This window comes from Corythoichthys intestinalis, chromosome 19 (assembly GCF_030265065.1).
Source record: "Corythoichthys intestinalis isolate RoL2023-P3 chromosome 19, ASM3026506v1, whole genome shotgun sequence".
NCBI classification, from domain to species: domain Eukaryota; kingdom Metazoa; phylum Chordata; class Actinopteri; order Syngnathiformes; family Syngnathidae; genus Corythoichthys; species Corythoichthys intestinalis.
In genome coordinates this window covers 20070387-20082758 of record NC_080413.1, presented here as the reverse complement: position 1 = coordinate 20082758, position 12372 = coordinate 20070387, and the positions used below count along the sequence as shown (strand labels likewise).

Below are 12372 nucleotides of genomic sequence, written 5' to 3'. Positions count from 1 at the left end.
TTTTGCTGTTTAAAAAACATTAAAAAAAAAAATTTTTTAAAAGCCCTCCTGTTAAAATTTTTCTTCCCCCAGAAAATAGAGATTTTAAGCTTTCCAATGATGTATCACACATGCATATTGGACAATTTTGAAAACTGGACAAATTGGGGGTCTCAGAGCGGAACTTCAAGTCACCTGAGTGTTTTCCACCATATATACGAGTGTCATTCAATAAATAAGGTGATTTTTGGGGGGTATAAGGACTTCTAATATAGATAGAAGCTTACCTTTTTGTAATCTCTCAGCACTGTCACACACTTTTAGCACCTGTGCACATGTTTCCGTATTCTCTCAGCATAAAAATCTTTGGCCTGATGTCTAAGCCAGTCGGTCACACTTTTGACTTTATCGTCACTTTCAAACTTTGCGCCATTTTTTCAGACGTTTTTTCAGCTGAATCATGCGGCACCATACACAATTGACATTCTCCTATGAATTTCAACTGGTTTGCACCCTTCAGGAACCAAAACTTGATAACTGACCGTTGTTCAATCCTAGAGCATACTTCTTGGTCGGCCATCTTTGTTAATCACCAAAACGCTTTTTTTTTTCTTTTCTGCAAAACAAATTAAATCCATGTGAAAAAGTAAAACAGAAACAAAAGTTTATATCTTTATTAGAAGTCCTTATACTAAAAAAAATCCCACCTTATTTTATGAAGCCCCTCTTATATCATATATATATTAAATATATGTAAGGTGTATGTGAATACAGTGCTGGCCAAAAGTATTGGCACTTCTGCAATTCTGTTAGATAATGCTCTATTTCTCCCAAAAAATGATTGCAATTTCAAATGCTTTGGTAGTAATATCTTCATTTATTTTTGCTTGTCATGAAAAATCACAAAAGAGAATGAAAAAAAAAAAAAATCATTATCATTTTACACAAAACTCCAAAAATGGGCCGGACAGAAGTATTGGCACCCTAAGCCTAATACTTGGTAGCACAAACTTTAGATGAAATAACTGCGAACAACCGCTTCCGGTATCCATCAATGAGTTTCTTGCAATGCTCTGCTGGAATTTTAGACCATTCTTCTTTGGCCAACTGCTCCAGGTCTCTGAGATTTGAAGGTTGCCTTCTCCAAACTGCCATTTTCAGATCTATCCACAGGTGTTCTTTTGTGTTTTTTCATTGTAAGCAAAATAAATAGATATTACTACCAAAGCATTTGTAATTGCAATCATTTTCTGGGAGAAATTGAGCATTACTTGACAGAATTGCAGGGGTGCCAATACTTTTGGCCAGCACTGTACATGTACTGTATATGTACTTTTATGTATTACCGTGTATAAACATTATAATTAATAACTACACAAACACTATTGAAAACTTCAGTTCACAGATGCCACTTCTATTTTTCCTCTTTTGTCACATTTAGTGCAACTCATAGTGGTTGACACCTCCTCTTGTGCTTTCGTCGAAGGAAAAAACTGTGGGTGTCTATTTGAAAAACTAATTTATTTAACTGGATGATGGTCATAAAGATACGACATGGCTTCTATGGGGCAGGGGTTTTACTATTTAAGGAAATACAGCAGTATACTAAGAATAAAATCAAATAGCTGAAGGCTTATTCTCTAGAATGGGCAAATAATTAATAGAAGATACAAAATGTATTCATTTCACCATTATTACAGCAAGTTATTTTTGACAGTATTGACATTCATTATGCGCATGTCCTATTAAGTTCTTTCCATACAGAATGGCACATGTGCAATAACCACATATAGACACTGTTTTAAACCTTCCATTCTAAATTTCCGATACAGTATTATAAATAACTCGAAGATCGACCCCCCAAAAATTCAGGGTCTAAAGTGAGGGTGTTTAAATTACTGCAAAACGTCCACTGTATTTTGTGCAGCAATCATTCTCATAGGTTTGAGTAAGCTGTATGACAATTAACTTCAGCAGCCGAAGTGTACCCTGAACTGTTTGCTCACCAGCCAAAGGAAATACAAACATCAACCCTTTCGGGGGCAGTGATCACTACAATAGACAACTATTCAAAAGTTGCTTTCTCCTTTATGAATGTAACCTAGATACAGTGGGGCAAATAAGTGTTTAGTCAACCACTAATTGTGCAAATTCTCCCACTTGACAATATTAGAGAGGCCTGTAATTGTCAACATGGGTAAACCTCAACCATGAGAGACAGAATGTGAAAAAAAAACAGAAAATAACATTGTTTGATTTTTAAAGAATTTATTCGCAAATCATGGTGGAAAATAAGTATTTGGTCAATACCAAAAGTTCATCTCAATACTTTGTTATGTACCCTTTGTTGGCAATAACGGAGGCCAAATGTTTTCTGTAACTCTTCACAAGCTTTTCACATACTGTTGCTGGTATTTTGGCCCATTCCTCCATGCAGATCTCCTCCAGAGCGGTTATGTTTTGGGGCTGTCGTTGGGCAACACTGACTTTCAACTCCCTCCACAGATTTTCTATGGGGTTGAGATCTGGAGACTGGCTAGGCCACTCCAGGACCTTGAAATGCTTCTTACGAATCCACTGCTTTGTTGCCCTGGCTGTGTGTTTGGGATCATTGTCATGCTAAAAGTCCTAGCCACGTCTCATCTTCAATGCCCTTGCTGATGGAAGGAGATTTTTAACTCAAAATCTCTCGATACATGGCCCCATTCATTCTTTCCTTTACACAGATCAGTCATCCTGGTCCCTTTACAGAAAAACAGCCCCAAACCATGATGTTTCCACCCTCATGCTTCACAGTGGGTATGGTGTTCTTCGGATGCAATTCAGTATTCTTTCTCCTCCAAACACGAGAACCTGTGTTTCTACCAAAAAGTTCTATTTTGGTTTCATCTGACCATAACACATTCTCCCAGTCCTCTTCTGGATCATCCAAATGCTCTCTAGCGAACCGCAGACGGGCCTGGACGTGTACTGGCTTCAGCAGGGGGACACGTCTGGCAGTGCAAGATTTGAGTCCCTGGCGGCGCATTGTGTTACTGATAGTAGCCTTTGTTACTGTGGTCCCAGCTCTCTGTAGGTCATTCACTAGGTCCCCCGGTGTGGTTCTGGGATTTTTGCTCAGTGTTCTTGCTATCATTTTGACGTCACGGGGTGAGATCTTGCATGGAGCCCCAGATCAAGGGAGATTATCAGTGGTCTTGTATGTCTTCCATTTTCTAATAATTGCTCCCACAGTTTATTTCTTTACACCAAGCATTTTACCTATTGCAGATTCAGTCTTCCCAGCCTGGTGCAGGTCTACAATTTTGTCTCTGGTGTCCTTTGACAGCTCTTTGGTCTTGGCCATAGTGGAGCTTGGAGTGTGACTGACTGAGCTTGTGGACAGGTGTCTTTTATACCGATAACGAGTTAAAACAGGTGCCATTAATACAGGTAACGAGTGGAGCCTCGTTACACCTCGTTAGAAGAAATTAGACCTCCTTGACAGACAGAAATCTTGCTTGTTTGTAGGTGACCAAATACTTATTTTTCACTCTAATTTGGAAATAAATTCTTTAAAAATCAAACAATGTGATTTTCTGTTATTCCCCCCACATTCTGTCTCTCATGGTTGAGGTTTACCCATGTTGACAATTACAGGCCTCTCTAATCTTTTCAAGGAGGAGAACTTGCACAATTGGTGGTTGACTAAATACTTATTTGCCCCACTGTATTTGAGGGGGAGGGGGGGTCCTTAAAAAAATCATAATTCATGCATAAAAGGGTTAATACTCACATTCAAGCATTAATCATATTGATGAATTAATAAACCTGAATCTATTGTTTGCAAAAGCAAAATGCTTGATCAAGCTCTTGTATTGAATGTCATTACATTGTGTATGTGTATCCAATGTTGTGACCACTGAGTTTATTACTTTGGAGAAGCATGGAAGGTGGGGGAATCTGTCAACAGATTGTATTTACCACCATGGTAAGTGAATTGATGGCGGGTACTACATCATATCATTGGATAGCCTGCTTGGACAATAGGCCACCTGACACCCTCTAAAGTTGTAATTTGAGTCTAGCAGAAAGTTGACGCGCAATGAATGAAAGACTCGTATTGCATTATTAAATGATTACACAAAACCATGAAAATATTAAGTTAACATACCTGTTTGAATCCATTCATATGTAAGATTAAGCTAAGAGTGAGCAGGAGAGGAGGTTACGAGACAATATTGGAAGCGTGGGTGAGTCGTGTCCCTTTAAAAGTATGCAGTGACGTCATCTATTTTTGACAGGAGACAAGCAGCGGGAGAAGAAAGGAGCGGACGCAACGAGGGCGAAGGATGCAAAGGATAATGTCGCCGCTGTGGAGCCTCCCTCTCCGCCCGGCAGCATGATTAGCACGTCGGAGGCGGTGGGCCGCAGGAGGCCATCGTCCGCCCGGCGGAGCGAGCGCTGGATCGCCTGGTGCCAAGCTGCGCTGCTCGGCGTGTCGGCGCTGGTCATTGCGGCCGAAAGGAGCGCTCGTAAGTGAGCGATACACTACACCGCACGCTCGGGGTGCATTGGAGACGCACATCGACTTCTGTTTTAATATTCAACTCCGATGGATCTTAGATTCTGATGGCGTATTTCCATTTGACATTGGGCTAGAATGAATGACGGCGTGTTGCTAGGCTGGCAGCGACCACTATACCCGAATTGATGATGCTAACATGATCCAGGTCTAGAATTCTAGGAGCTGACCTTTAGGGGTGCTCAGTAGATAGAATTTCAAACATTCAGAAATTTGCTATTAACACAGTGATACTTCTTAAATTCACTTTTTTTGACAAGACACTTAGTTCTCATCTGCAGCATATTGTATTAAAAATGAATGTTGAAATCTATTACAGGTAAAATTGTACTCAGATACACATTAGGCTTTTCTGAAGTTGACGTTCCAATATGAATCATATACACAGATAAAATCAAGTACTCTAGAAAAAAGATTGATTGCTGGATTGATTCATGTATAACAATATGATTATTACCAAATGGTTAGCATGTCTTCCTTAATGTTTCTGCCCAAAGTTATTTCCATTGATAACTGTAAATTGCCATCTGCGTGAAAGTGAGTGTGAATAGTTAATTGCCATGTTTGTCAAAAAGTTGCAGAACTAAACTAATAAGCATGGTATAAACATAGGGAGTAGGTCTGGCTAGTTAGTATTTTTGTTCGTATATATTTAGGAATGCCAACATGCCATACTGTCAAAACAATCATTCTGCGCTGACAACAGGTCTGATGACTCCCTGACTAAGCAAATCAATGGGCCAAGGACAGTGCATGAAAATGGAGCGTGATTGTTAGTGTGACTTCTGTCAATGGCACAAAGGTTTAACACAAATACCTAATGCAGCACAGGGGTCAACTTGTCACAGAACTTCTAATCACACTAATCATGATAAAAGGAGCTCTCTGTTCTGTTCTCCTTGACAAGCAGACTGCTGTGACTAAAGGCGAATGATTATAACCCCGTGTTACTAAGTCTATTCTTACATAATAGAGTTGCTAAATTAGAGGACAGCTTACCTCAGAGAGGTGCATTGGTGCACTGCAGCTCTGTTCGAAAGCTTAAAATATATGCTGAAAATATTGGAGTAATCAACACAAATTATAGGGTACTAGAGAAATTCTAATTGTAGTCATCCATGTATGAGGTCCTAATGTAGGTCAGTTATTGTAGTTTGTTTAAAAGTTTAAAGTGATCTTCTAGTTTTAAGACAAGTAATTCTTAAAAGATACATCTTAGTATGAGTTATAATAATTTGACATTAAATCCCTCTTAATGTTTTCGTTTTAATAAAATTTGTAAAATTATTTTAACTGATTGTTCACCATGGTTGTTGACGTCGCAGTGCTGTGACGTCACAAATCCCGCTGCCGCACTTCGGCGTGTCATTCATTAGCAACATCTCGTCAGTTCGTCCCTTCCAATTTGAACCAGAGCGGAAAAGTGAAGAGCAGGTCAGCACTGTCGGTCGTTCACAAGACGAGCAGCAAAGGCGAAATGCAGAGCAAGAAATACCTGATGAGGCAAGAGTTGGGCTAAACTTCTGGTGTACTTGCGGCAAGTGCATCTCGATGACAACGTCATCACTCCGCGCCCGCAGAACATGGCGCCAACTATCGGTCAAAATATGCACTAAATATTATAAAATATTTCCATTGATTTAACATTTTATGTGTTTCTAACGACATATTTTAATACAAGAGAACAATTGTGATTTATTAGAGCCTACATGTCTTTAAAATCGAGGATCACTTTAAAGTTAACTGTAGTGGCACTGATACATGCTCTCTGTCACTAATGTATAAAGTAATATTATTACGTGTTTTTTTGTTTTTTTTTTGTTTTTTTACAGTGATCTACTGTATCGGGTTTTACCTTTGGAACGATGAGACACGATGGGCCGGTTTCACGCTTGGGCTCTTCCTCCCGGGCACTGCGGTACAGCTGCTAAGTGTCAAATGGTACTACGACGACGGTGATGATAGGAGATGGTACCTTTCGACTATACACATTCTTCACTTGGGTATCTTCAAACGGTAAGGCCACTGAAATGAAATATGACACTTTTTAAGGGTAAGCACTCCAGTGAAACTTCACTCGAGTAATTTTAATGTGTTCATGTTACACATACTGTATAAAAGGGGTGTGACAAAATATCCAAATGGTGATATATCGTGATAGTTTGTATCCCAAAAGGTTATCGATGTGCTCCTGTCAAGAATCGAGATATCGTTTGAAAAAGGTGTCAATTTAAAAAAAAAAATATTATTTTTTTTAAAAGGCTGCCATTGACGGTGCTTAACTCCCAATCCATTTTAGACTGGGAACATTCGTTCATTCAAAGCCAGAGTATTCACAGTCATTCGGTCCGATTTTCGGGGCATTTACAGGTCACTTGCTTTTCATTTTAGGGCATTTACAGGTCATTTCCTATTGAGTTCGAGTCACAGTCTATTCATTTGGATGATTCTCAGGTCACATCCTGTTCTGTAACGCAAAATAAGCAGCAAGTGACCCATAAAATACCCCAAAATCAATAGGAAGTACTGAAAATCAACTGGTAAATGACCTTAAATGGCCCAAAATTACTCATTGTCTGGCATTGCCTGCCACTGACACACATAGACGTTCAATCCGTTTGAAGTGGGAGGGATGGCAGCGAATGAACGAATGTTCATTCGCTGCCACCCTCCCAGTTCAAATGGATTGGACGTCTACTAGTGATGAACTCATTCCAATTCACAGCAGAAGCTTGTTTTTCTGTTTATTAGTTTTTTGTACAATATCCGAGAATGATTTCCTGACCAATGTAACGAAAATCGTTGTATCGCTATATCATCAGATCATCGTTATCGTGAGCTTTGTATCGCAAATCGTATCGTATCGTGAGGTACCAAGAGGTTCCCACTCCTACAATGTTCTATCTTAAATGTGGCCTCCATGAGTAATAATGCTTTTGTATTTTCCCCACTACACTCTGGGCTCTGTTACCGCAAGTAAAAGCCACTCTAGTCGTTGCTTACAGTCGTCATGGTAACCAAAGCCAGACTTGCCATTATCCCGTTAGTATATGTCAAAAAAACATTTATAGGATTGTACTTTCTGTGACTGTGCTTATTGCATAATTCTCACAGAAAACTAGTGCTATTTGAAGTGTGTCTACTGCATAGACATGACAGAGTCTATGCTCTTCTCTGCTGGTAGGCTATGGGACTGCATGAGATACGTGTCGCACATGCATGGCTCAGTTGCAGAGCTTGGTGCTGTCGTCATGCTGCAGGCAGATGTTGCCGCCCTTTGGCTCTTGGAGGCTCTGGTGGTCAGCCTACCTCAGAGCCTACTGCAGGCATATATCGTCGTGTCCACTGACGTGGGTATCACGTCACCAGGTGAGCATATCTCAAAGGTACTATGATTATGACCTCAAAGAAATAATGACCTTGGAAATAATGCATGATTTCTGTTTTCCTTACAGTGGCCTATAGCTGTGGTCTTTGCATGCTGTCCGTTTCCTGGGCCTTGGTGCTGTACAGCCGCGCCTGCTGTCTCATCCGACCAGGCCACCTTGCAATGCCTCCGGCGGCTTTGCTCTGCCAGCTGGTGTGGAGGGCGGGCATGCTGGGTGCTAGGGTGACCTGTCTTATGTTCTTTGCCAGGGTGTTCAACTGGTGGGTCTGTGGAGTGGCAGGTAAGGAACACATTAGTTGTTTGGTGATATCCCTCTGTAAACAAATGAAATAATTAAATCATTTTGTTCAGTTTAGTGCCTCACAGGTTCAATCAACGTATGCTGATAAGTGGTCATATGGGCGCTTTTTACTATTTAACTGCGCTAGCTTGATAAGAGTACACTCATCCTCTTATTGCGTTTACACACCCTTGTCTATTTTTATGTTGACCTGCAGCTTTTCACTGGCTGACTGCCTCCTTCTGGCTGGTATCACAACAACCAGACATCTGCACTGGGCCCTGGTGTTGGCGTGCCTTCAACGGCCTCCTGGGGCTCATCCACGTCTTCCTGTTTCTCAACGTCAAAGATGGACCATCGCGCTTTCGCATGGCTAGCTTTTATACAGTAAGAAAGTCATGCTACATCTAATACGGATGACCTCAATTGTAGTAGTACATGCCGTTACTTTTCATTCAGAAAATGTGGCGTTAAATCATGGACAGTGCTCTAGTATCCGTCAATTGCTGATCTGAACCCTGCATGTAAAATGGGAGGGTTGTGCGCTCCAGGAAGAAATCCTAATATAAAAAGCGTGCCAAAATAAAACATATGACCCACTTTGTGGACCCCGGTAGAACAAGCCAAAAGTCACAACAACAAATGTAGCGTATTGAGTAATAATTGTTAATGGCAAGTATGTTGGAATGGACTCAACAGCACATTTCTGGATAGATAATTGGACAATGTCATGATGACATGACCTTTCTCTTTCAGTTCATGCTCATTGAGAACACCACTTTGCTCTTGGCTGCCTCTGACTTACTTAGCGAAGCATCTTGGGACAATATGACCCTACCCATCACTGTCCTATGTAGCTTTATCCTTGGTGAGTCTCTACTAATAGCAGAAAAATAGCATGATATTGAGAGTTTAAAAAAAAATGATTATGATAAACGTTTTGCAAAAATTGTTTTCCGTTTCTATGATTACCAGGCGCTACCTCTCTGGCACTCTACTACCGGTTCCTGCATCCAAAGTCAACAGAGATCGCCCAAGGTCTCCACAACAACCACATGGGTAGTACCTGCATTGAACGAGGGGAATCTTCTTTCTCTCTTGGAGACAAAAGTCTTCCGGTTGGCAGTGTCCAAAACCACGGCAGCTTCTCTCTCTCCGGTGTGGCTGGTTCACTACTGGAGCATCCCAGCACGTGCAGAGGGAGGCCAAACAGCTCCTGTCCTTGCTACCACCACCACTGGCTTCTCATCAGGCTGGCCCTCAAAACAGGCGACTTGGGTAAGATCAACCGAGCGTATGGAGCGGGTGGCGCGGCAGCCATTTTGGACTTGGAAGATTACAACCAGGAGTTTAAGAGTAACGATGGCATCACGAGCTCAGCCGGGGGCAACTGCGAGGGCATGTCAAACTCCGAGTCTCTGGGGCAAGGCTTGGCACCCCTTTCAGACTGCAAAGACGAATTTCAGACTGTGAGTGAACCCACTTCCTTCGAACAAGCAGAGGATGACAGTCTGGAGATGGAGAGTCCGCTGGAGTCACCTGTGTCTGATTTCAAACGCAGCTCACCTGAGGGTAAGTCTGTATTTGGAGACAGTCCTGAGCCGTACTTCTGCCCTACGGAGTCCAGTTCAACCTTGTACTTCAGCGCTGATCCCCAGTCTCCCAGCAGCGCCAGTAACCCCCGTTTGGACCGGGACTCTGGCGCTTCGGAGCAGGGCGCTCGTCTCAATTCCATTCCAAGTGATCCGGCTCTTCACAGGGACGTTCGAGGGTTAATCGGCCGGGTCGGGCCACGCTACACATCCACCCCTAAACTGGACTTGGGAGTGCTGGATTCTCCCTCCAGTGTCCCTCATCTCAGTGGTCCCAGGAGGCAGCTCATATTGTCCCGAAGAGATGAAGATGAACATTTTTGATTGATTCAGGGATAGGGTGACTTAAGCAAGTGAATCCATCAATACAGTTTGAACCTCTCTGTTTTAAAGTGAACTGATGTATCCAAAATTGAGCAATAAGAGGCAAGCATACAATACTGTAAGCAAACAAAATTATCATAAAGAGGTAATAACACTATTATGGCTACTAAGAAATAGCAATATATTGCACAAGTGCTAAATTTACATATGCTCATTTAAGTTAACGCTATCAGTAATAAAGAGCAAATTGTCTAATGTGTCCAATACACATCTGGTCCTATTTGAGGGAATACAGGAAAGTGCACTGTTACATTATTTCTTCTTTCACATGCTTTGGAAATACCAATTAACTTAACATTTTATGCAGCTGTTCTCTGGTCTGAGATGCCGTGTAGCCTTTACCTGACAAAGTCAAACTTTGTAACCTCCCTGATGAATCAAATGATTAAATTACAGAATTTATGATAACAGAGCAACTAGGTTACACCTAAATTTAAATACAATCTTAAGCACAAGCCTTCACTTCATTGACTTTGAAAAAGCACAACTTATTGCTTTTTTTTAACATTGAAAAAAGGAAAATAAAAGTAAACTTCAGACTCAACATACTGTATACTGTATGTATTTTTGGCATATAAACATATCAGTTTGCTGTGCGTTGAGCTGAATTGATGTGTAAACCAGAAAATGAGGCTTTAAAATTACGAACCTGCTGTGACTTTCATCAGTGCTATTGCTAAGAAAAAGTGTTTAAAAAAAAAAAAAAAAAAATTTTAAGTTTGCTGTGAAAATTTGGCAGTCCAAAATAAGCTAACATTTTACATTTCTTTTGCACTCTAGGCCTGTATAATATTTGAACTGTGAATTGCAAGGCCGTCTGTGGCTTTAAATGAGCAATAAAATGCAGAGCTACTGAGTGAGTCAAATAAAGGTGTTCTGCTGTTAACTGTGACACATTTTCCTTGTTGTGATGTTAATCTATGACATAGTTTGCTTTGGATTCCTTGCTTCTATTAAAATGAACTCAACTGAAAACAAACAATTTCAGTGCATATTACGGGCCACAAAAAATTATGTGGTGGGACGTATCTGATCGCCAGATGTTGAGTTTGAGAGCAGTGCACTACTCGCACATTATGAGGTTGCTCAGGAAAATCCTTCTTTGACTCAATTTTCCTGTGTTTCAGTCCTTGAGACAGGTACAACAAATTGGGGTCAAACTGATCCCAGAGGAACACCTATACTGTAAATGTAAAATGTATACAACACGTTGAGAAAATATAAGAAATGTATGCTTAATTATTTGTCCCAATCGAATGAGAAAAGTCATAACATATGAAGCTCCCTCCTCCCAAAAAGTTATCTTTTAATGTTAAACATTGAATGAGGTCAAATTGACCCCAAGGATAACAGGAGGGTGAAGTATGGTGGCCCAGAGTGCAAAACAAGCACATCAAACTGATTAATAATAATAAAAAAAAAAAGACTTTCAATTACTTTAAACTGGAAGACCATCAGTGGAGGTATATCTGACGATTAGGTATGTTAACTCTTCACATTACTTTTATAGACAAAAATAAATAATACTACAATATTAAATTTTGTTATAAGACTCAGTCAATTAATGGGCCTAATTGAAGTGATAAAATTTTGAGTTGGAAAATCAAACAGTAATTTTGACAAATATTAACAACGCTGTTCAGAGATATCATGGATACTGTACTTAAAAATCCAAAAGGTTGACATGGAAATAACAAGCATTTTTTATATAAACAGTAATGGTTATACGAAATACAAATAAGAATGAAGTTAAACTTTGAACACGCCAATGGTAATTTTTCTCTTGATACTTTACGCCAGAGGTAACACATGAAAACGATGATAAACACCATTCCTTTTCGTCGGAACATATTCAGTGTACCATACAGAATTCATATAGGCCGGTTAGCTCAGTTGGTTAGAGCGTGGTGCTAATAACGCCAAGGTCGCGGGTTCGATCCCCGTACGGGCCATTCACATTTTCTTTCTTCTTCTTTCAACGAATAGTAAATGGAGACAATGCAATTCGACATATTACCTGACTATACATCCAAACAATTTTATACCGACAGAAGCGTACAACTGCTCTCAATCAAAAAGTCACGGCAAAATGTTTTTTTTTTTTTTTTTTAATTTGGAGGTTTAACAGCGATCAATTTTAAACAATCCAAGCTCGCAGGAACTGCATTAACTACTTTACCAGTTT

At 40.3% G+C, this 12372-nt stretch overlaps 1 protein-coding gene and 1 non-coding gene across 2 annotated transcripts; both read left to right on the top strand.

Moving 5' to 3' along the window:
• Positions 1 to 4233: 4233 nt before the first annotated feature.
• xkr5a (XK related 5a) lies at positions 4234 to 12104 on the top strand. Its single transcript, XM_057822680.1, has 7 exons — positions 4234 to 4493; positions 6376 to 6559; positions 7728 to 7912; positions 7999 to 8211; positions 8429 to 8598; positions 8968 to 9079; positions 9187 to 12104. Exons 1-7 carry the CDS (start codon positions 4361 to 4363, stop codon positions 10125 to 10127), a joined length of 1938 nt encoding a protein of 645 aa, XP_057678663.1. The 5' UTR covers positions 4234 to 4360; the 3' UTR covers positions 10128 to 12104.
• Positions 12066 to 12139, top strand: trnai-aau (transfer RNA isoleucine (anticodon AAU)). Its single transcript has one exon. It is a non-coding gene; the product is annotated as a tRNA-Ile (tRNA).
• The last annotated feature ends 233 nt before the right edge of the window (positions 12140 to 12372 follow it).